This window comes from Pleuronectes platessa, chromosome 11 (genome assembly GCF_947347685.1).
Source record: "Pleuronectes platessa chromosome 11, fPlePla1.1, whole genome shotgun sequence".
Taxonomy (NCBI): Eukaryota; Metazoa; Chordata; class Actinopteri; order Pleuronectiformes; family Pleuronectidae; genus Pleuronectes; species Pleuronectes platessa.
Genome location: NC_070636.1, coordinates 13290392 through 13313478, shown reverse-complemented (window position 1 = coordinate 13313478; position 23087 = coordinate 13290392). Strand labels below are relative to the sequence as shown.

At 41.4% G+C, this 23087-nt stretch overlaps 3 protein-coding genes across 3 annotated transcripts in view; 1 reads left to right on the top strand and 2 right to left on the bottom strand.

Moving 5' to 3' along the window:
- LOC128450688 (connector enhancer of kinase suppressor of ras 3) overlaps positions 1 to 1365 on the bottom strand; it is a 35813-nt gene extending 34448 nt beyond the window's left edge. Inside the window, exons 1-2 of the mRNA XM_053434286.1 lie at positions 1315 to 1365; positions 719 to 1160 (exon numbers count right to left, since the gene is read on the bottom strand). Coding sequence (XP_053290261.1) covers positions 719 to 770 — 52 coding nt within the window. The 5' untranslated portion in view covers positions 771 to 1160; positions 1315 to 1365. The remainder of the gene's footprint in view (positions 1 to 718; positions 1161 to 1314) is intronic.
- A 2582-nt stretch (positions 1366 to 3947) lies between these two features.
- Positions 3948 to 12891, bottom strand: qpct (glutaminyl-peptide cyclotransferase). The gene is made up of 7 exons (XM_053435263.1): positions 12673 to 12891; positions 10171 to 10317; positions 9515 to 9796; positions 6504 to 6671; positions 5974 to 6073; positions 5182 to 5298; positions 3948 to 5092 (listed from the first exon to the last, which is right to left on the bottom strand). The coding sequence occupies exons 1-7, from the start codon at positions 12802 to 12804 to the stop codon at positions 4875 to 4877; spliced, it is 1164 nt and encodes a 387-aa protein (XP_053291238.1). The 5' UTR covers positions 12805 to 12891; the 3' UTR covers positions 3948 to 4874.
- A 533-nt stretch (positions 12892 to 13424) lies between these two features.
- On the top strand, positions 13425 to 22415 carry mocs3 (molybdenum cofactor synthesis 3). The gene is made up of 13 exons (XM_053435308.1): positions 13425 to 14345; positions 15377 to 15509; positions 15626 to 15718; positions 16855 to 16975; positions 17815 to 17893; positions 18097 to 18210; positions 18278 to 18386; positions 18956 to 19018; positions 19529 to 19692; positions 19801 to 19848; positions 20391 to 20487; positions 21219 to 21326; positions 22231 to 22415. The coding sequence occupies exons 1-13, from the start codon at positions 14253 to 14255 to the stop codon at positions 22386 to 22388; spliced, it is 1380 nt and encodes a 459-aa protein (XP_053291283.1). The 5' UTR covers positions 13425 to 14252; the 3' UTR covers positions 22389 to 22415.
- Positions 22416 to 23087: the final 672 nt, after the last annotated feature.

Sequence of the window (23087 nt, the reverse complement as noted above, 5' to 3'; positions counted from 1 at the left end):
TATATTTGAAAGTTGGTAAAGAAGTTTCTTTTTACAGCGTATAGTGTTCAGCTGATGCTTGTCTCTCAAATCAAAACGTTAGCATGATATAAACATCTCAGCTGAGCAGTGGTAAAGGACAGATAACACAGCTGACTGAATATGACTGAATGACTCAACATCAGTGAGAGGAGAAGCAGTGAGACAGGACCATGACACCTGTTTGACAGAGAACAAATTGTATTGGACAATAAATCAAACTTCTATTGCATAATAACTTCAAGCATTAATTAAGTTCAAAGTAAAGTGACCTTAAACTAGCAAATCTAATCATTTGAAGTTGAAGAAACATAATTAATCTCTGTGTTTCCATTGAAGTATCTATTTAAGTTGGCGAAAAAGTTTCTTTTTTTCGGGCTGATGTTTGTTTATCAAGTCAACATGGAAGCATGACTCAAACGTTAGAGCCGAGCCGTGGTGTTAAAGGAAAGGAAAGCCAGTTGAGGGGAAACTGCTCCACATCAGTGAGAGTCACAGCAGATGCGGTTCCATTGTTATGAGGCTGAGTGGAGGAGGAGGAATGTTGTCACAGTTTCTACGAAACCAGCCGGAGATAACCGAGAGGAGCGACTGGGAGTAGAACAAGACAATGAGCAGGAACGAGCCACTGTTTGTGCCATGTTACACTAAAACAACACAACACACAACACACACACACAAAGTGCTCCACACTTCTTACCTCTCATCCACTCGACAACTTGCTTCGGCGTCCACTTGGTTATGGGCTCCATGGTTTCTCCAACACACCGTCCGCGGCCAAACAACAACAAAACAACAACAACGTGGCGACGAGAATTCGATGAAAGAGAAGTAAAGGCTGAGCTGTCACATCGTTGGTGCGGCCGGGAGCTGCTGGTCTGTTTGAGTCCGGACACCGCACGACTCAGAACACATGTGACCGGAGGATCTCAAATCCCCCACAGCTCCTCACAGCCCGGCCCGGGATCACTGCTGCCTTCACGTACCGCCGGGAACACTGGGAGAAATCCCCACTGCCTGCAAAGTGACGACACAGGCCACCTTTGTTGAGATCACTTTGCTTTTCTCAGCTATGGGAAAAGTCCAGCACAAGAGATGTTTATTACATCCCGAGGGGAAATTTTCGGTACAGCCAGCAGTCACTGCAAAAACAGATAATCAATAAATACAATGCAAATGTACGCAATAGAAAAATCCCAGACTGATTTATAAGGGCAATTTACAGTGGCCAAAGAGGTCAAAATACTGCAAATTAAGAAAACATATGCAAATAAAAAAGTCCAAAAAGTGTTAAACCTGGCTGTAGTTCAATGCTTTGTGAAGTTCCATCACCACTGACAAGTAGCAGACTTCCCTAACTTCACTTGTTTGGGTCCCATGGAAACATTGTTGTCGTTATCGCTATTCAAAGCACATTTCTGTATTTGCATGTGTTGGGACTTTTTGCAGTGATCCCAACTGATGTGTTAGGGAAACACACACCTAGGTATGATCCGCCTTTGTTGGGCCTACATGAGAAGGGGGTGTCTTGTGGTTAAAAAGCCCAAAACACCGGTTAATGCTCAGGTACACAACTGAAAATATGTCCCTATTATTTGTTGGTGGTTTCTAACATCTGTTAGCATCTATTGGCGGTCAGCAACTTAACAAATGCAAAACCCCCTCAAACGTACAAGGGATATTCACCGTGTTGTCCTATGTTCTGAATTTAAACTGAAGTCATTCTAACTTATATAGACGCTGCACACGTGATCAGAAATAAAGAGGGTTCAATTTAATTTTATGAAATACACTGACTATAAAAACTTCATTGCAGATAAACCAGGTAGGATAAACACAAAGTTTACTAACTTCACTCTGCACCATAGAGTGTTTATATAAAGGTCTGCACACAAACATAAAAAGTGGCAGTATGTTGTAGAACTGAGGAGGACTCACTACTGAGTACTTCTGAAGTAGCTTCAGCCTTAACCCAGGCCAGGAGACCAGAACATTAAAAACAGGCACTGCACTAGTTTTATAAAATTGTATGCACGTTTTATAAATATTCATGATAAAAAATACACAAACGCCTGACAGTGTTTATTTATCACCCTGAAACATGGATACAAGGGTTAACATGCAGCACCTGAATGCAGCGTATGATGTAGGTGGTTTCTCTGTGTTCACCGCCCTCATTTGAAACTGGAGGCGTGTTCACTGAACAGTGTGCAGCTCGGTTTATATTTGGTTTCTCCCACTTTCCTCTTTCCAGTGAACTCAATGTGACTCACCACTGCCCTCTGTCGGTGTCAGGGCACACACCGCTAAACACTATTCACAAAGTTACTTCACATTGTATTCATTCTCATTAACTTATTTAACACAAACACATTTTTTAGGCCATAACTAACTAACTAACTGAAACTAAATGTACCTTTGTTGGTCCTCAGTAGAGAAAATGTAAATGTGACACAGCAACACAAACTATTGTCTTGATCTAAGTCTAATTAAAGAACATAATGGACAAACTGGAAAGCTCAACACTTGATTATTGTGTTTTAAATAGAATAAAACTAGTTTAACTCTATTTGACATCATATAAAATATAAAGACCAACTCTAGATAAACTCCTCTTTATCCCTAAAAATATGTGAATCAGGCTATGGCAATAAAAGCATGCATCAGACTATGGTGGGCGAACCAGGGATTTACAGGTGCTGGAGCAGCTGAAAGAAAACACATATCTGTTAAAATCTCTACCAAGATGAAAACAAAAAGATAATCAGTTGAAAAACCCTGGATCCTATAACGCAAATGCTTCATAGCTGGATGTCTTTATTGAAAGCTGCTCAACAGAGGTGATGGTTTTAAGTGGTTTTAAATTAGGGTTTCTGACATTAAATAACCTTTCCTGGCTCAGTGTTTTTAATACCAATCTAAAACACACCTTTCATGGGAGAGTCCGGGCCCTTCCACATGACTCCCCCACCGCACGGCTCAATGTGCTGCACTGTAATTCAGCTGCAAATTAAACCTCAGCTGTTATTAAACTTCCTGAGCAATGCATCAGTTGGCTGTCAGACATAGAGTCCTGGAAGCCACAATAGAGTCTAGGGCTATTACATGTAGTCCTGTTCAAACACGCTGTTCCTCCCGCTGGTTGGTCTTTGCCTTAGATTAAAGTTAATTAGACTTTTTTTTTTAATAACCAAAATTAGACAAACTGATGTTTTCTTTACAGTCTCGGAGCCAATTCTCACTGGTGATGACTGACAGGTAAAGGTTGAAGCTAGGTTACACAACACCTGTTCTCAAAAGAAACAAGAACAAATGGAGTAAGAGTTGGATCGGCACAAAAGCATGGAAGTATAAAATGAAGGTTAAAATAAAGAAATGAAATGCTTCAAAGGAGGCGACTAACATTATTCTACCAGCCAAAGGAAGCATGAACACAACATGTTGAACCATGTACTTTTAGTCTCCTTCAAGACAGAGATATACTGTATGTTGGTGTACGCTGTTTCTAGCCTTCATAAAGATTTCTGATTGCAGCAAACGGGGGAGTCCGACCCACGTTCGGTTCTCATGGGAGGGGGCTGGATATGGAAGGGGATTTGGGTGGTGTGGAATTCAGGGGAGGTCCTCCCTGATAGGATTACGTGAATCATGGGATTGTTGTTGTCGAGGTGAGGCTGAAGGATGGAGGGATTGTTTGGTCTGCTGCTAGGAAGAGAGGGCCCAGGCTTCAAGGCTGAGAGAGAGGAACTGTACTGGCCATTCTTGCTTAATGCCATGAGGTCAGAACGACGGGAAAACGTGCACACTTCCTCAAAGGTCACCTCTCTGTATCATAACGACCAAGCATCAGAGCAGGATCAGCGTCTTTGCCCCCCAGTGTACTCACATTCAAGCAAAGACTTCAAGATCAAAAACTCCCCATGATCTGCTTTGTATTCTGAATCAACATTTATTTTCAGCCTCGAAATACAGGAAGTCCAGATTTGGCACTGTATATTATTCCGGAATCTACCACTCTAAGATCGCTGCTAATACAGAGACGTATAAACAAAGGCAGGCATGTGAAACATCAGCACGGGAAGTTATCCCCGTCGCTATCGGAGATGACAGGATATGAAGTGCTTAATATGTTGTGATAATACAAATACACCCACTTCCTGCCACTGACAGGTTTACAATCCAGACACTGAGCAGATTTACGGGTGGAGAAGAGATGTCCCATACCCTGGAGCTGAGGCACACCTTGTGACACATGTGCGTTGCAACATGGTATTTGTCACATGTAAAACTCATGTGAATGACCTATTGCAAGTGTTCCCAGTCTGTTTGCATTGTAATCCTGGAAGAGCACACATGAGCAACTTTGGACTTGCTAGGCAATACTTTCATATTTTCAAATTGTTTCCTCAGAAATTGGAAAAGTCTGGATTACATTTATCATTTATTTTTAACTTCTTTTCCTCATGCCTGATCCTAGGCCTCAGCATTGGCACTGAGACGCCTGCTCACAGGGTAAATGAGGGGTTTAGGGTGATATAAAGAGAGCAGTGTGGTAAACACAGAAGATCCTGTGTGCTCATCTCACTGCTGGGGACTAAAGCTGTGAAATCTTAAAGTCTCTAATGAAACCATCGAGAAAAAAGAAAAGACTTCTTATATATATATATACTAAGTAAATGTCAGCATTAACATGGATTTTGAAATCATACAGGAGTTTTCATACAAACATATTCTCTGTGTTAGAGAATGCAGTTGGCGGCCGTGTACTGGTATGTAAAGAGCCGTTAATGCCATGTCTATGAAATACGAGCTGAGGATCTTTTCTGCATTCAAACATCGAAAGAAACTCTATGATTTTATGGAGCATTCTGTGGATTTGAAGGTACTGATGTTGCTGAAGTGATGGAAGTGATGGAAGGGACAGCTGGTCTGGCGTCGAGGTACTCCAGGACAAAGACCTGCATGATCTTGTTGAGGTTCTGAATGGCGGAGCGATCCAGGTTCTGTTCGTTGTCGTCGAACGTGTGCCACACGGTCGGGAACGGTGAGGGGATGAGGTGGAGGACACGTACGCCTGAAAGAGGAGCACAGGATGAGAACCCAACAGATTTGACACGTCAAATGAGATCATGTTTAAATGACTGTGTTAATGAGTGTGTGTACCTCTGTTCAGGAATGGTATATGGTCGTCCTGTATGTGGCCGACTGGTCGATCAGGCCAGAAATACTGCACGCTGTTGGGATGATCCGCCAGCTGGTTCATGGAGTGGAGACGCTTTTCTGAGGATACAGGAGGCAAAGGGTGAAAATGTGTATCTCTACGTTTAGTTTCAGGAAAAAAAACATATGTGTCCTTTAAAAATAGTTGAGAAGTATAAGAAAATGTCATCAGAACATTATTGGTTTGTCTTGACCACTTTGGGAAGATATCCAAGCCCACAAAGGTCTGCACATTTTGATTCAAGACTAAATTCTGATCTGATATATCAGCTGATATGTATCTATATTTGGAAAAGAAAATTAGCAACGATCCCTAAGAAGTTGTAATTAAACGCTTGTGAAAAAAACCTGTAATTGAGTATTCATATTTTACCTATGAAAAAAATCTGTCATGTTTAAATTAACTTATACAAAAAAAAGTTCTGATTTTGGCCACAATTTGAATCTAGAAAAGAAGCTGTCAGGCCCTTTAATGCTCCGTTACCATTTAAAATAAAAAATAAATGTAATGTCTCTAGTGCAGTCAGAGAGGAAGGGAAAGTTACAGGCTAATTCCAACACTTTGAACTGTCAGCAAATTGGCACATTGGCCTCCGCACACTGACGACTGTCTGTAATGGGTCTGGTAATTCATAACCAGTAATTACAGTACAATGACTCATGGCTGATTTGTGGCGGCTGCCTGGCACATCTTCATTGTGTCAGGCAGCAACAGAAGAATGTGAGATCATTCACCAATGTTCTGCAGTCTGGTGAGCCAGGGCGTTGTGCTGGGGAACTGGTTTCCAAAGTGAGGGCTGGGAGCTCCGATTAGGTCCAACAGCATGAGCAGATCCTGGAGGAGGAGAGTCGAGGGGGCAGGATTGTGAACCATGCTGGTGAGAAACTTTTTCTGACATCCTGATGATAAATCTACAGTCCACACTGTCAGATTTTATCTCTGTGTGTCCACACAGGATTTTCTCCATGTTGTGATAAACAGTAGCAGTATCTGGGTAGAGCCAGGATACAGAAATACTCTACATACCAATGAAAGATAATAAATTATCTTTGATACCAGGACACCCAAGACTCCCAAATAATAAAATATGTGTCTTTGTGAGCTTATGATAATTCCTGAAAACACACAACTGTTTTAGACATTATTGTGTGTGTGTCTCTGAGGGTGTGAAGATCAGGCATAAGCAGATTGTCCTGAAAATGATGAGGGTGAGCAAAGGGATGATGTTGTCATTAAGAGAAGGATGAGTAGAAGTGATATGTACTATGCCATGTAGCTGGTTGGTGTGTGTGGCCCCGGCCGGGTGTGGCGTGCTCTCCATCTTCTGGGCGAGGTGGCGGGAGCCGTAGAGGGAGTCCGTGGGCGTCCAGTGGAAGAGAGCCTCCTCTCCGTCGAAGAAGATCAGCTGCAGGGTCAGGTCGGCGCTGGAGCTCTACAGTGGGAGGTAGAAAAGAAAAAAGTTGTACAGCAATGCCCCAAAAAAGTTTGCTACCACAACTCTATTAAGATCGACTGACATCATTATCGATAGAGTGAGTTATATGAGAAATATCATCTTGGCTCTGGTGTTGTTGCTTATTTAGTTACAATCATAAAATATATATGCACAAGGTTAAGGTAGACAATATCCTTCTATAATAATTAAAGTGTAAACAAACAGCTCGTACAGGAAAAACTACATGTGATTAAAGTCTGTTTTTTCAAGGGCGTAACTTTGGGTTGAACATTCAGGGTTTGGGTGGGGTGGGGGGGCTTATGGTGACTGCCCATTCAGCTTTAGTTTCGCTAAAACTTAGCCAGTTCCTACAGATTGAAATGCAGTGGTGAAAAAACCTACAGGTATGCACTACAATTCTGTGGAACCACAACCCCTCGAAAATGAACACACAATAAAATTGAATCGAGACGCTTTTTCATATTTTTCATTCTGCATGGTATTGTGATTATCAGTGTTGCCATAGTTACTTTGAAAAAGTAACTTAGTTACTTTACAAGTTACTTGATTTTAAAAGTAACTAAGTTAGATTACAAGTTACTTGATTTTAAAAGTAACTAAGTTAGATTACAAGTTACTTTATTAGTTACATTCAGCAGCTGCCGACAACACCCCCGCCGCCTCAACATAAAAATGACAACCGGTTTGGCCAACACTAACTTTATTAGACACCGCCGGAGGCCCCCCCCCCCGCGCGAACGGAGGGTTCCCCTAACGGGCGCTGTAGCTGAGGTGATCCGCGAGAAGAGCCCGACACACGTCCGGAGTCGCTGTCGCCGACCGTCGTACCCGGTCCCCTCCAACCGGTCCCCGCCTTCCGCAGCGCCGACGTACACCGCCCCGCGGCATACTATAAGGAAAGCCCCCGCACCGCGGACGAGCACCTCCCCCCCTAAAAAAACGTCGAGGAGTGCCGCACACCGAGCCTCCGGCGGCGTGGTGAGGAGGGCGACGGGGCGACTGCTCCCCCAGCCGCAGGACGTGCCCAGCGGGCTAACCACAAATACCGAAATAGTAACGCAAGGTGACTTGGACAAGTCACTTTAATCTGATTACTGGTTTGGAAATAGTAACGCGTTAGATTACTCGTTACTGAAAAAAGCGGTCAGATTAGAGTAACGCGTTACTAAGTAGCGCGTTACCGGCATCACTGGTGATTATGGTGTTGTGGTAATAACCCTACATCCCTCCCCAAACTTGTTTTGTAAATGTACCAGTTCAGTTTTGACTAAATTCCGTTGCTGCCCTGTAGTGGCCATTTAAATGACAGCGACGAAAAAACAGCTGCAGGGTCTAAAAAAAAAAGTAGTTTTATGTAAAACATTGATTTCATTTCTTAAGATTTGTTACACATATGCCTCTGTAATGCCATTTCAACCACGTCTCCTATGTGGGGAATCAGCTGAGACTGTCTGTGTCCTCCTCCTCGGATGTGTTTGTATTCAGAGTGATTCCTATTCCCTCAGTGAGCTTTGTGACAGACAGCTGAGGCCGAGGAACACGTCCCTTGGCTGATCTCCAGGTCACAGACTCTGTCACTGTCCGCCCAATAGACAAGACTCTCAACTGTCACATGGGAAAAGTTCAAGGCCGCAGGCTACATGAATGCTAAGTGTTTCCCCTCTGCATCTCTAGTACATACAACTACTAAATATTGTTGGTGGCAAATAAATGTTTACGACTATAAGAAGAACAGAAATTTCAATGTGGGTTGTGTTCCAACTGAAAATGAGATAGAGTGTGGATATTTACAGAGGTTTGTTTAAATAATCAAATTTATACACAAATCAACATGCACACTGTTGGGTAAAATTCATAATCTCTTATTGAATGACTCATTGGAAATGCCTACAGGAAAAGGCTGGTGAAATGAAATCACCATTTCCCCACAAATAACTGCAATATTTATAAAAATAAATCAATCATCAATAAATGCTGTATTTGTCAATACTGGTCTTTCCATGAGATTTGTCAAAACGTAAACACAAAATTGATCCTACTAACAGGTATTGTCATTATAGCCCAACCGTGTTAAACGGTGGCTTAATCCTCCACTGCCTTTTTTTTTTATTATGCCGACTAACGAAACATCCATGTGAGCTTTGTCCAAGGGGCGAGGTCTTTGCTTCTGAGAACATAGGGACATGAACTATTATTTTAATCATAAAATGTATTATCATTATTATTATTACTATCCTGCACTTATAAATACTAACTGATGTGCCAAATGCAAATAGGTCCCAATAAATGTGCAATCCTTATTCTAGTTTGAGTACTGTTTGCTACAAACTACAATTCCCAGGTTGTTAATTAAGTGACTCAGCCCTTTGTCAAAATTAAGCTATATATTTGTGACCTATTTTTAAAGAGAGACAACGTTCGTGTGATTTCCATTGACACTTCTTGACTGGCAGAAAAATGTAGAATAACACCGCAATAACAATAGACTTATCCATGAAGCTCAACTTTGTTTTCATTGCAACACTAATAAAGTGTCTTCTAAGGAAGCATTCTTCTTCTTACACCTCAGCTTGAAGTGAAAGCTGTTTCCTATGTTTACGTGATGAAAAGGGATGTTCACCCAGTTCTAATAACGTCTGCCATCTTTGGCCTTGTTATTCAAGAGCTTACTGGTGTTGACTTTGTGTTTAGGACTTTGCTGTGATTCATGAGTACAATTCAAGTTATTACGACATCACGATATCTAATGCACTCTGGATGCATTATGACGAAGATGTTTGACTTATTATATATGCAAGTCAATTGTTAGCCCACTACACCTTCTGAGTCTTCAGCTCTTCATCCAGAGCTCGCGCCACCTCCAGCATCATGGCACAGGGAACGGCAGAGTCGGTGGCGCCCTGGAACTCCCTCCCGTGCCACTGTGGCGGGTAGTACTTGGAGTCATAGTGACAGGCCAGAACCAGGCGGCGCTGGGCTGACGGGTTGAGGGTGGCGACCAGGTTGGTGAAGGGCAGAGGGCCGTAGGGGGTATGTGACCTGAACTTGTCCTCTGTGACCTCCCAGCCGGCGCCCAGCGAACCAAGGGTGGTTTTGATATGCTGGAAGGAAGATGAACACACACACATGGACGTATTGCTAGTTAGCAAAGAGTGCTCCATCACTTATCACCACATGAGAAACTAACGGGTGTATGTCTGTTGCAGATAAACTGTGAAAAGGATGAATTGTATTAAGATCTGTCATGTTTTGTAATGAAACAGCATTTTGTGATTATTGGAAAAACAGACATCAAATGTGTTTAAAAAAGCAGTAGGATATCAGCTGATATCCGATGTCTTTAGTTGCCGTGATGTTGGAAGTAAATGTGGCGTTCTCCACAGACTAAGACATTTTTCTTGCCAATTACTATCAAAAATCTTTCACAACAAACTGCATAGGGTTGTGGTCTAATTCCTATAAACGATGATCCCACCTCCTGCACAGCTTGGCTGCCCGAAGAGCCCGGGTACCTGGTGACCAGCAGCGGCCTCAGATCCCTCTGCCACATCTGCTCCAGATCTGTGTGAGACAGCGCCGTGAGAATCTCATCCTGCGTTAGTGTCACTGCTCGGTGATGGAGCTGAACGGGACCGGAAGAAAGAAACACAAGATGACACGACATGGTTTCAATTATTATTTAAAGAGGAAATACAGGTGCACATAAGAGGAACTATTCTAAGGTCTAAGTGTGGTGTGTGATCACGTTAATCACTGTCAGAATGTTATATACAAACATTATCATGTTTACAACTATTTTCCATCAGCGTTCGGTTCAACAACCTGTTACTAAGGGCAGTGGAAATCTCCCTGTTATGGATTTAAATGCAGCAACAATGTGGATGACACATAGAGTGAATAACCACTAATGTCAGTGACTCACATCAGTCAAAACACCCGTTTATTACTGGAAACCACAAGTATTTAGGATTTGATAATGACAACTCAGGAAAATATCCATTTAAAAACTAACAGTTGGCTCCTTTAATATCAGCTATAACAACATGCAGAGAAACCAGATGGTATTTTCATGTAAAAAAAATTTAAAATAAACAATTAGAATTCACTCTAACATCTGCTCAGCGAGAGACTGAACAGCCAATTAAAATTGTGTGAACTGTCGCTGATTGAGGGGCTTCAAATACGCACAATGGCTTCTTTACTGAATCAGGGATCCACAGAAGAGTGAGGGGGCTCTTTTTCTCAAAGACACAGCCCCTTGCAAATCAATGTATTTGTGCATCTTAAGCAGCACAATATGGATTCAGATTCATGTTCCAAGCTGAGCGTCAGTCCGGTGTGCTCATGATTACGGTCAGAGGTTTAAGAGAAAAAAAACCTATCGATCCTTGGATCCCATGGCTCTGTTTTCATTTGGTCTCAAAGTTCAGCTGCTAAGCACCACGGTTGTCCGGGTAACAACCTGAACTGACAGGGAGGATGGAGAGGGGGGGGGGGGGGGGGGCAGAGCTGATTGTGAATGTCAGAGCACTGTCAATGCATGCGTGTGTTTGCGTGTGTGTGTGTGTACAACTCCAGCCTCGCAGATAACAGAAATTCTGGGTATTAGTGGTAGAAATGACTAACATATAGTTAAATTATCCAATCCAGATTAACAAGCCCTGTCTGTTTGGTTATGGGTTTGTTTATTTGTTTATCTGCTTTTAAGCAAGATTACACAAAAAAAAAAGTTAGAAGGATGTGAAATGGGTCACAGGAAGAACCAGTTACATTTTGGTATGGATCTGGATCAGGGGGTGGATTACATTTTTTCTCAGGAATAATATTGATTAATCTGATTATTGGCGAGTTCAATTAATCATTTAGTCTTTACCATTTCAGAAAACAAGGAAAATATAGCGAGCATATTTCCAGAACACACAGGTAGTGTCATTAAGTCCAAAACAAAGTGATATTCAATTTACAGTGAGAGTAATCACATACGATTGGACGGGAATATTAAATGTTTGGCACTTACTGAATAACTTCAACAATGAACTGATGAAGTCACTGATTAACTGACATCACATTGTAGCCCTGCTCAAGATACGTATGTCAGCTAAATAAGCTTCTTTTAAAGGGACTTAACAGTAGTACACGTTTGTTCTTCCTCCTATAGTTTGGCGTTACTATCGTTTTGGGGCACATTCCCTCAATCTGTTCATTTACAACAGAATAAACACTCACTTGCAAAACTTGGACCACACTACTGGCTGACACTGAGTCCTGTAATCAAACAGTGGCACAAGCATAGGGCCCGAGGTATAATTATGTGGTCATGTGATCCAAAGAGCTGGTGGGGCTCACTGAGCTCAGAGAGGGTTAAATTGGGGGGTCCACTTAGAGGTCTATAAATACCTCAGACCTGCAATTGGAGGATCAGTGATGAGGACGGTGCTGCCATAGCAACCAGGCAAAGAGAAGAGGAGGAAAACACAGATGAGGGAACATGAGTGGCCAGGCATGTACCCCAGGTGCATCTCAGGGGGATTACACAAGCAGTGCCAAGAATCTGAGCACACGACTGCTGGGATATCATGAATATTCATGTTGGATTAATGTAAAAGATGGATTCAAACATGTTATTGCCTATTTTAGAATAAATAACAGTAAGCACTGGTGATATTTCATATAAGGAAATGTGCACAGACAGTGGCAAAATATCCACTGAAATTCATTGCATTTCCCCAACACTATAGCTAAAGAAATTGAGTACACATACGTGATATAGTATGATGCAAACTGTAATATCTTTATCAAATAACGATTCAAATGAATAATTGGGAGTTAATCAAGCAACCAATCACATGAGCCTCGTAAAAAACCCTGACTGTGGCAAGTTTAAAAAAAAAATGGCTCCACTTTTTCAGACACTTATCTGATTGACTGAATGTACAAATGTGACTGAACCTGGTCAAGTGTTGAGAGTAAGTCTTACCTTTTCCTGTGTCCAGGGGATTGCAGTGGCGCAGTGGATGAATGTGAAGCAGATGAACACAGTGTAGAATATGTGCATTGTGGAGGCACCGTGGCTCCGCTCGGCCATCGCTGCTGTGGCTCCTCTGCACATTCCTCTCCCTCCTGTGTGAGAGCTCACAGGGCTGCTGCAGTCATGTGAAGAGCAAGAGGGAGGACCTGAGGCTCTTTACACCACAGCGTCACCATACTGCTCTGTGTGTGGGTGTGTGTGTGAGTGTGTGTGTGTGTGTGTGTGTGTGTGTGTGTGCGTGTGTGTGTGTGTGTGTGTGTGTGTGTGTGCGTGTGTGTGTGTGTGTGTGTGTGTGTGTGTGTGTGTGTGTGTGTGTGTGTGTGTGTGTGTGTGTGGGGGGGGGGGGACAATATTGACATAGTGATACAAAATAAGATAATTGCTCGTTTTCACCACCAAACCAACAGTGTAGGTCAAAGGACATAATCCAATGAGACCTATCGTGTCCTCTGATTATTGGACAACATTTTAAATGGGACCTTAAAATTTGACAAAAGAATGCATATACTTGTCTCATAATGTATTAACTAACTAACTAACTAACTTACTATCTATCTATCTATCTATCTATCTATCTATCTATCTATCTATCTATCTATCTAACTAACTAACTAACTAACTAACTAACTAACTAACTATCTATCTATCTATCTATCTATCTATCTATCTATCTATCTAACTAACTAACTAACTAACTAACTAACTAGTTAACTAACTGTCTAACTTACCAACCGACTAAATCACCTATTACCAAGTAATAGGCAGTTTAAAAACTAACTTATTACCTAATAATATATTACTTTTGATAATTTATGTTTCATACAATTACGGACTAATAATTCTGAAATAAGATTCAATAAATAAATAAATAATCAAATACGCAACACTGATAAAGTGAATACAAAGTCATAAATCACTTATTTGATTAAATATTTTCTATATATAGACATAATAAAACAACTCATTCATTACTTAAGTATTTTCTTATTATTATGGACTTATTAAGTCAAATATTAAATAATATCTGCCATATATAATTGTGAGGGTTCTTATACTGGAAATACTTATTTCTATTTTCTTTTCTTTATTTGACAAAATCTTGATTCAACATTACGTTATTTTCAAGGAAATTAAAAAGTTGTCACCATCAATTGTATGTCAGGTAAATAAAATGTAATGACAAACTACAATCGAGATGATGATAGAAAACGTAAAGAACACAGTTAATTATAAAAAATTATCTACAATAATTTAACAAAAGAGGAAAGCATTAAGTTCGATTTATGGAAATGATTCATTTTATCAAATTAATTTTATTTTTCCTGTTAAATACATTTCCTATTAAGCCCAATCACAGCGCATCGACGTCATCTACCACGTGGTCTCATTTCACGTGGTCTAACCCGGAAGTACGTTGCCTGGTCTGTTCCACACTCTGATCGCAGATATAAAGTCTGTCCTGGTGACACGCTGTTGATCGTTTCCTAACAGAAGTGTCGTGCTCGTGTTGAGCAGCAGCAGCAGCAGTGATGTGCGAGGAGCTGCGCAGTTTGAAAGCTCAGCTCAGGGAGCAGGAGAGAGACCTGGATGCTCTGAGGAAGAAGCTGGCTCAGCTGGAGAAGGTATGGAAGTTTCATGAAAATGACCATTATTTAGACACTTGTTAAATTAAAGACTTTCAATGTTTAAATTGTCTCATAAAGCAATAGGGCAGTAGCTTAGTTTTATCATTTGAATAGAGCTACATGCTACATAAGGTTAGCAAAACAGCTCGTTTCACCCAGGTTCTCCTATGTGTAGTAGAACATAGATACTCCACGTAGCTAGTTGTCATATGCAGTTCCTGTTGACATGCTGATACAGGTGGCAGTTCAGTGAGATCAGTGCTGGTGATGCTGTAATATCCTCCCCCCTCATGTGTGTGAAGAGGAAACTTAATTTATTGATCTCCTTTAGAACCCCACCTTCAACTAAGACCCCAGTAATGATGGATATGCACATGTTCAACCATGTCAACAAAACAGATCATTACCAACTCTGGGAACATGGGATGTTTTGAAGAGAAGGTTGAGGGGAAGGGTATTCAGCTGCAATATGCAACTTCCCCACTAGATGTCACTAAATTCTCCACACTGAACCTTTAAAGTGTTTGGAATAAGACATCACATGTTATAATTAATGACGTCTGAGGACAATGAGCCCAGTTCTTTAAAAGGAGAGTGATCACAGAACACCCATGTAACATCGTGTCAAAAATAAGATACATAAATACATAAATACTCAATGAAAATAAAATGCTAATGTAATCTTATACTAATGTGATATAATAATAAATAGACTTGATTTTTATCGAACAAATAAAAGGACACTTTGTCATCATAAAGGAGATAAAAAATAGATTCCCAAGTCCAAACTGGATGTTTCAGATTTAATAGGATGCAGTTACCAGATCAAATCTTGAAAGGACATCATATCCCTTATGATGTAGCAGCACTCCGTTAGCTGTGTTGGCTGTAGACGTAAGTAAAGAGAGAAGTAATCAAAGCTTGTGATGTTATAGAGGTACTGTAGATTGATGTCAAATGGACGAAAGCGCCTGAACAAACTAGTATCCTTTTATTTTATCTAATAATCGTCTTGTGCTATAATTCAGAGTCATACTCCAGCACTGGAGCTGCATGACAAAGTGACGCCCCTCACCCCACTGAAAGCCAAACCGGCCCTGAGCAACGAGGACATCATGCGGTACAGCAGACAGCTCCTGCTGCCTGAGCTGGGTGTACAAGGTATGGACGAACACATGCAGTGTCATTCTAGGGTACAGCCGAGTAAGCACTCTGTCAAGTCAGCTCTATTGTATCGTGTGACTCATCACAACAGAGAACGTCTGGACTGTCCACAGGTCAGCTGAACTTATCCAAGACGTCAGTGCTGGTTGTTGGCTGTGGAGGACTCGGCTGCCCCCTGGCGCAGTACCTAGCAGCAGCAGGCATCGGTAGGTGGTCTACTTGTGAAATCCATCCAAGCTGATTAGATCACTAACCCTTCTGTAATTTAAATTTTTATAACAAATGGATACATTTAGTATAATTTAAATCTCGAGACGTCAAGTGTTTTGTCTTGAATCAGCAGAATCTAAAAGGAGGGGAGAGGTTTGTAAGATCTGTATGCCTGTACGCATTTTAGTACTGTTTAATGAATACAATCTAGTGTACTGTGAAAAGATACTACACAGAAAAGAGTATATTCAATTTATTACATATTTATTTAAGTTTTCTTTGGCCATTGAACAATACTTACTACTCTTTATCTAACTGAGGATAACTTTTGGAGTTTGTGTACAGGCATGTTAATAACAGCATGCTGGTTAACAGTGGTTGGATGTAACAAATACATTTACTTCCTCACTTTCCTTAAGAACATTTTTCCTTTGCTTTATCAAAGTAGTTATATTTTGGGGTACTTTTCACTCTGAATCCTCTACAGATATCAGCAAATATCTTTACTTTCTACTCCACAGAATTGTATAATACATTATGTTACATGTTCACAAAGTTTAAAAGTATCAATAAATAAAGGGGAATGGGTCCACTGAGCTTCAATGAGAGCAGCAGCAACATCACTGGTGAAGAAACATAACAAGGTATTTTTAGTATCAACATCTGAAGCATTCTTTATTTATATGACATCTGTGTTATTCTTGTATTAAACAGAATATGTGGTAGAGACAGCTAATGGTGTAGTTGAGTGTTGCATTAGGAAACAAGCTACTCTGGGCAATTACTTTTACTTGTAAAACTTCAAGTATATTTGAACACAAGTACTTACTTACTTTTACTCAAGTAGAAAAGTTAATGTGGTACTTTTCATGCAAATTTTTTAGTTATTTGAACTTTAACTTGAGTAAAATGTTTGAGTACTTTCTCTACAACTGCTGGTTAGGGACAGAATCACTGAGAGAAATTCTGAGAAAAGGCAAAGACCGAGTGCTATGGATAGAAAGTACCAGTGAAGTCTACCAAACACATCCTGTTCAATTTGACTTGAATTGTCATGATTCACAAGCATTATCAGAGTTTGTCATTTATTCTGAAGCATTTCTGTCTGACCTGTTCCTCTGTGTCTCTGCAGGGCGTCTGGGTCTGCTGGACTACGACCAGGTGGAGCTCAGTAACCTGCACAGACAGGTGCTGCACGGGGAGGAGAACCAGGGCCAGGCCAAGGCTCTGTCCGCTGCCAATGCAGTGAGAAGGTACTGACTGGTACCTGTGCATACTTTAAAAAAAACTGATCCTACATAGAATTACACATAGTGTCGTACAATATACAGTACATAGAGGTCAATCTTACCTATCCTCTCGTAGATTTAAAGTGTTTGAGATAATGTATTCCTGCGCACTTGTGCAAAATCTGACATGAAAGTATTATTAGTAAATTAAATATAAATAAATGCTCAGTAACAAGGATAATTGGTGTATTTATGTGCCCTTGGGTTGCTGTGTAATGTACGCTGGCGCACTCCAGTCTCACCACAGATTATATTTGGTTGTGTATTCCTCCCCAGTCTGCAAATATTGTGTAAACATGTTATTTCAGAGGCAGCTTTTCTCCCTCACAGTCTGCCTACTGTGGTTAGCACACACACAGTGACGACACACGGCCACAAGAGGGCGTAATTTCACTGACTTGCAAAGAGAAGGACAGTGTTTTTATGCTGCATTACACGTACACTACAAAGTATTCCTTCTTTTATTGTTCATTGTTCATTAATGAGTTAAGCTGCGTGCACAGTGCATGAGCATTTATCAGTTCCATCACCTCTTTGACGGCTGAGAGATGGACAGCACAGATTAACAGGGGGGTTGGGGAGGGAGGCGGCTGTCATGTGACTCCGATCCCATGTCCCATTCAAAGCTCACATGTTGTTGTTTTTGAGCTGTTCTTGCTTTAACTGAAACACCAGCACCGCCCTGACATGGGCTTTGTTTTTAAAGGTCAATAGTACTTATATAATGCTGATCTGTTTGTGTTGAATCAGACAATTATCGAGGATCATAACCGACTTCTGTGAATCTGACGTATTGTCTGCAGGTTGAACTCCACTGTCGAGTGTGTTCCCTACCACCTGCAGCTGTCGTCGGAGAACGCCTTGCAACTCATCCAACAGTATCCTGCCGCCTCACAGTCCTCCACCTACATCTGTTCCGCAGATCTGCTGCTGGCTAATTCTTTGTCATGAATATTTCTTACAGCTGCCATCCGCTCCGTCCATTTCAAGCTTATTGTTTCCTTTCAGAATTTTGCAGAAACCTACTAACTGATCTTGTATATTTTCAAATCTGGTGGCACCTTGACTTTGCTGACGTCATGTATGACATCGTGGCCGATTGCTCAGACAATGTCCCCACTCGCTATCTGGTGAATGACGCCTGTGTCCTCAGTGGGAAACCTCTGGTGTCAGCAGGCGCCCTGAGAATGGAGGGACAGGTGAGGCCGGAAGCCTTCACAGTGGCCCCACTCTCTGATTTGTAAATTAATTTCCGTGTCTCTCTAGTTGACAGTATATAATTACCGTGGAGGCCCCTGCTACAGATGTCTGTACCCAGTGCCCCCTCCCCCAGAGACGGTAACCAACTGTTCCGACGGAGGGGTGCTAGGAGTGGGTGAGTGTTTTACGCCCAGGTCACACTGGATGCGTGAGTGGTGCACGTGCGTCATGGAACATCTGGCTTGTTCTTTCGGCGCCCGTGTTATCAGGTTGGAGCTTTTACATTTCTCAGGCGCCTCAGCTGCCTGTGAGCCGTGCTGCCCTTCAAGAGAGTCGGGGTCTCGCCTGTTTTCACACCAAGCGGTTCACAAAATCACCAGTGATCTTACACCACAGTGTCCATGTCTGTCCGTCTAATGTGACACAAATGGTTGCAACACTTGCTGTACCTGTTACAAGGTAAAAGCGCTTTAATGTTTCTGTTGACTGAATCAGTTCACTTCAAATTTTTATTTATACTGCAGGACTAGGGAGAAGCATGGCTGTAGACACGAGTCCTGGCATGTTGTTGAGTACTTATATTCACAGAAATACAGGAGGCAAAGCAGCAGATCAGCTACACAGCCGGAAAACACTCTGCACGTGCACCCAGTGTGGCCCGGGCCTTACTTGTCCTGAAGCCATTCACTTCATGAAGAGCACAGTCTTTGTAGTTCATAGTAACGTTTCCCACTTTTCTTGAAGTTCCAGGGACAATGGGCTGCTTGCAGGCTTTAGAAGTCGTGAAGATCGCCTCTGGACTCGGCTGTATCCTTTGCTTTTCCATCACTCACTCCCACGTTGCATGCAGAACCACCCTTGACCAAATTGTTCAGGCGTTGCGATGAATCAGCACTCATCAACGGCCAGAAGGGATTTCATTGTAATCAAAGTCACTAATGAGAAGTGCTGATTTGTGCCGCTCTGATGAAACAAAACAAAAACAGGAATATTTTAGTTTCCCTCCTGTGGAGTCCGCTCACTACTCATGGGCCATTGTCTCCTGAATTCTCTGTGGTTTCAGCGATCACATGCTTATATGGAGACTCACGTCGGAGAATAGATTCACTCTGTCGGGCCCTTCTGATCTAGATTGTAATACTCGCGCCAACACCTGGCTCTGATGCATCAGCCCGGGGAACAGTACAGTGTTGTTTTCATACAACGTGTTGCTATGGTGTTCATACACGAATGGGACACACTGCTGCTGATTCTCTGAATCAAGCCGCGCGCCGATCCTCTGAACAAAGTGGCTTTATCTTTGACTGGGCGTTCCAGCTTCCTGCGGCCAGAAGCTGCTGATGTTTGACGCTCAAGACGCCAGATTCAGGTCCATCAAGCTGCGGCCCAAGCAGGCTGGCTGCGCAGTGTGTGGCGAGAAGCCCAGTGTGACCAAGCTTGTGGACTATGAGAGCTTCTGTGGGTCGGCCGCCACAGATAAGGTTGGTCACGAGAGATGAAACCGATGTGACTGAATATGACACAGCACATGTAATTTCCCCTTAATCCTCAGGAAATTCTCTTATTTTCTCATTTTCCCTGTGTTTCAGTGCCGCAACCTCAACCTCCTCTCCGGGAATCAGAGGATCACTGTACAGGTAGGGAGTATATCCAACGCAGCAGTCAGCCATTGCGTGACTTCCTGTATTTAGTGCTGTTTATTGTATGATTACTCACAATTTTCTCCGTTTTCATTTGCATTCATAAACTGATTAGATCTCAGCGCTGACCCAGCCCCAAATGGGAAATGACTTAAAATGTGCCTGTAGATTTTCTATGGGAAAGAAAAACATGTTCCATTTGGCAGCAGGAGCAGCGGCGGTGGGATTGCATCTGTTTATATTTCTGCAGAATTGGCACTTTCAAAGCCGCTGAGTCATTAAACACAGAGATGGGGATCATGATTGATTGGGCTGTAATCGAGATTGGGCAAAGGGGCTCCAGTCAGAAACCGGGTTGTTTCCTGTGATTTAAGGAGAAGCAGTTAAAACGCTCGTATTACTCCACAAATCCAACATTTAGCTGCAAGTCATTTAAGTTTCCCCGTTTAGCTGTGGATATTAATCAATGTCTTTATCCCAAAAATAAAGCCACACCTCTCTCTCTTTCTCTAAGTTGTGCTGTTTTGATATAATTCCAGGATTATAAATCGATATTGGACAACGCTGAGCCCCATCTTTTGTTGGACGTGCGCCCTCTTGTGGAGGTGGACATTTGCCACTTGCCCTTCTCTCTCCGTATCCTTTTGATGATGAAGCCACAAGGAACTCTCTCACTGTGTCATAATTCTGTACTTTGACTTCATGTATATCAGAGCTTGACTGATACTTATATTAAGGAGTACAAACAGTCCTATATATATATATATATATATATATATTAGATTTTCAAGATTCTCAAACCTTTATGACAAAGCAAAGTAACTGCGGTTTGATGTTTCATAGTTTAACCATAAACTTTATTATTTATTAAAATTGACTATAGATAAAAATAAAACATTAATAAAAATCTAATATTTAGAGCTTTAATTAAGAAAAGAAATTGTAAACATAAATGCTCCTTATTTCCCATGAAGCACCACTAAGTAGTCTTGGTTTGCCGTTACACGTTCCAAAAGGCGAATGCTTCTTTTTGTGACACGTCAGTTCAGAGGAACGTGTGATTTTTTTGGTCATTGTCCTTTTTGCGCTGGTTTATAGTTACAACCATTAGTTTGGTGGCGGTTACATTTCTTCTCTCAAGCTGGATTTGCAATTGGCTATTTTAAAGTTAGCGTCCCCAAAGTCAGTGATGCTCTAAAACTTTGAAATTAAGAAATCGGTGCAAATTGGCAAAATTCTGACTGATGCTAAATGTCACAGACCCGACTCTGAGAGGTTAATATTGTCAAACAGTTATATTGGTCAGGCTCTAATGTTTTATCACTTTTTTTTTCCTGTTTGATTATTTCCCTTTATATTCCTGTCAGACATCCCACTCTCCCGTCTAGAGGAGAGAGAGAGTGGACATATGCAGTTATTCCAGGAGCGAATCAGCCAGTTGAAGCAGCAGACGGCAGGTGACCGCCGGCCTCCAGGTAACGTGACCAATCCCCATTCGGGTTCCCTACACGCTGTTTGAGATGAGCAGACACGTAGAGACGTCTGTGTCCTTCTCACTGTCCTCTGTGTCTGTGGGCCAGAGGCTTATGCTGGACACCCAGTAGAAGGTTGTAATGAGGTTGCTAGGTGACCTCTTTTCCAAAACAAGTGGTCAACCTGAGCAGCTGGCCTGCTTCAGAGAAATGAATATTCCAAAACGTTATTTTGGTGGTGGTGCTCTGGATTCACTGTGTGGAGCTTTCTGTATCAATGAGCTAAATTTAGATTAGGGGAGTTTTATCTTTAATACTTCAGTCTTGATTATTAATTATTCATATTCAAATCTTGTTAACTCAGATTTGATTATTTTTAACTTTTACCTGCTCATAAATTAAACACTGAATTTTCATCAGCTTTCTGTCCATGGTGTAGAATGAGTCAGGGAAGAACTCTTCAGATATTGGTCAGATCCAGGAATATTTTTTTTACTTTTTCAACATTTTGGTCAATTTTTTAAGCAATAATGAGATCTTTATGTAAAAGTTTAGACGTGTAGAGTCCTAATATCTGTGAATAGGTGAAATTTTGTGTAGATCTAAATAATAATCCACATTGTCATTAAAAATTAATATTTTTATTAGGAATGATTTTAATTCTGTTACCATACATTAACAAATCTAGTCTGTGTTTAACGTGAGCAGTTTGGAGACGTTTCTACATACATGGCATATGTATCTGATATCTCAATATGCTGAATTGGTGTTAAAGATGCCAATCAGCCATGGCGTATGTTCTCTGTGCTCTTCCAGTTTGCAAGTGGAATCTAAAGCAAATTCACTTTATAATGTAGTCCCATCATTGTGACCAGACCGTGACAGCTCTGTGTGTTATCTACCCCAGTGTATGTGATCTGTAAGCTGGGTAACGACTCTCAGAAAGCGGTGCAGCTGCTGGAGAAGATGAGTGGATCTGAAGTGGACAGTATCACACTGAAGGACATCCGCGGAGGCCTCACGTCCTGGTCAAAGAAAATAGACCCCACCTTTCCACAGTATTGATCCATCAATAAACTTTTAATTGAACAATTGCTTCATCTCAGTTTTTTTCCCCTCCTCTACATCTTTCTTTTAGGTAGATTGTGTCGAGTTACAAAACCTCGCATACCGAGCACGTCAATGGACCTGTTCCTAAAATGTGTTGTGTAATCTGCTGTGTGTGAGGTCAACAACAACATGAGCGTGCAGTTAGATAACACACAAGCATCCTTGAGAAAATATTCCTGTGTTTCATTTCATTTATTTGAATATGTATAACATGACACTTACACTTTCTTTTTAGAACAGGACACTATCCTGGACAGAATAAATGACAACTGACCCAATTTACTAATTAAAAAAACAGTCTTGCCCCAAACCTTCGGGATCTGGGTTGTCTAGCCTTCATTTCCGGCTCTGCCTCACTTTCTGACGTTGAACCCACTCCTGGACATTTTGAATGTGGTATGGATTGAGATGCAAAGGAGTATTTGTTCTGTGATTTGGTAGTTTGTTAGTTTTTCTGTTTTTGTTATCTGTGTCCTGTCTGTTTTTGTGTTGTTAAAAAAAATAGAATTTCATGAGTAAAATATATAAAAAAAGAGTCCAGCCATGGTTGCAGGATGATAGATGACACTGTAGAGTGAAATCTAAAATCAAAATCCTTCTTTAGTTATTGTTTATGTGTGAATCAGTGCATTTCTTGTCTTCCAAGGGGCCACG

Bases quoted from the DNA above. Each gene is read 5' to 3' on its own strand.
- mocs3 (XM_053435308.1), top strand. From the start codon at position 14,253: ATGTGCGAGGAGCTGCGCAGTTTGAAAGCTCAGCTCAGGGAGCAGGAG. The intron at 18,387-18,955 runs GTGAGTGTTTTA...CTTTTCTTGAAG, and splicing joins CGGAGGGGTGCTAGGAGTGG to TTCCAGGGACAATGGGCTGC. The intron at 19,849-20,390 runs GTAGGGAGTATA...ATATAATTCCAG, and splicing joins ATCAGAGGATCACTGTACAG to GATTATAAATCGATATTGGA.
- qpct (XM_053435263.1), bottom strand. From the start codon at position 12,804: ATGTGCAGAGGAGCCACAGCAGCGATGGCCGAGCGGAGCCACGGTGCC. The intron at 10,318-12,672 runs GTAAGACTTACT...GGTCCCGTTCAG, and splicing joins TCCCCTGGACACAGGAAAAG to CTCCATCACCGAGCAGTGAC. The intron at 6,074-6,503 runs GTACATATCACT...CTCCTCCTCCAG, and splicing joins CCAACCAGCTACATGGCATA to GATCTGCTCATGCTGTTGGA.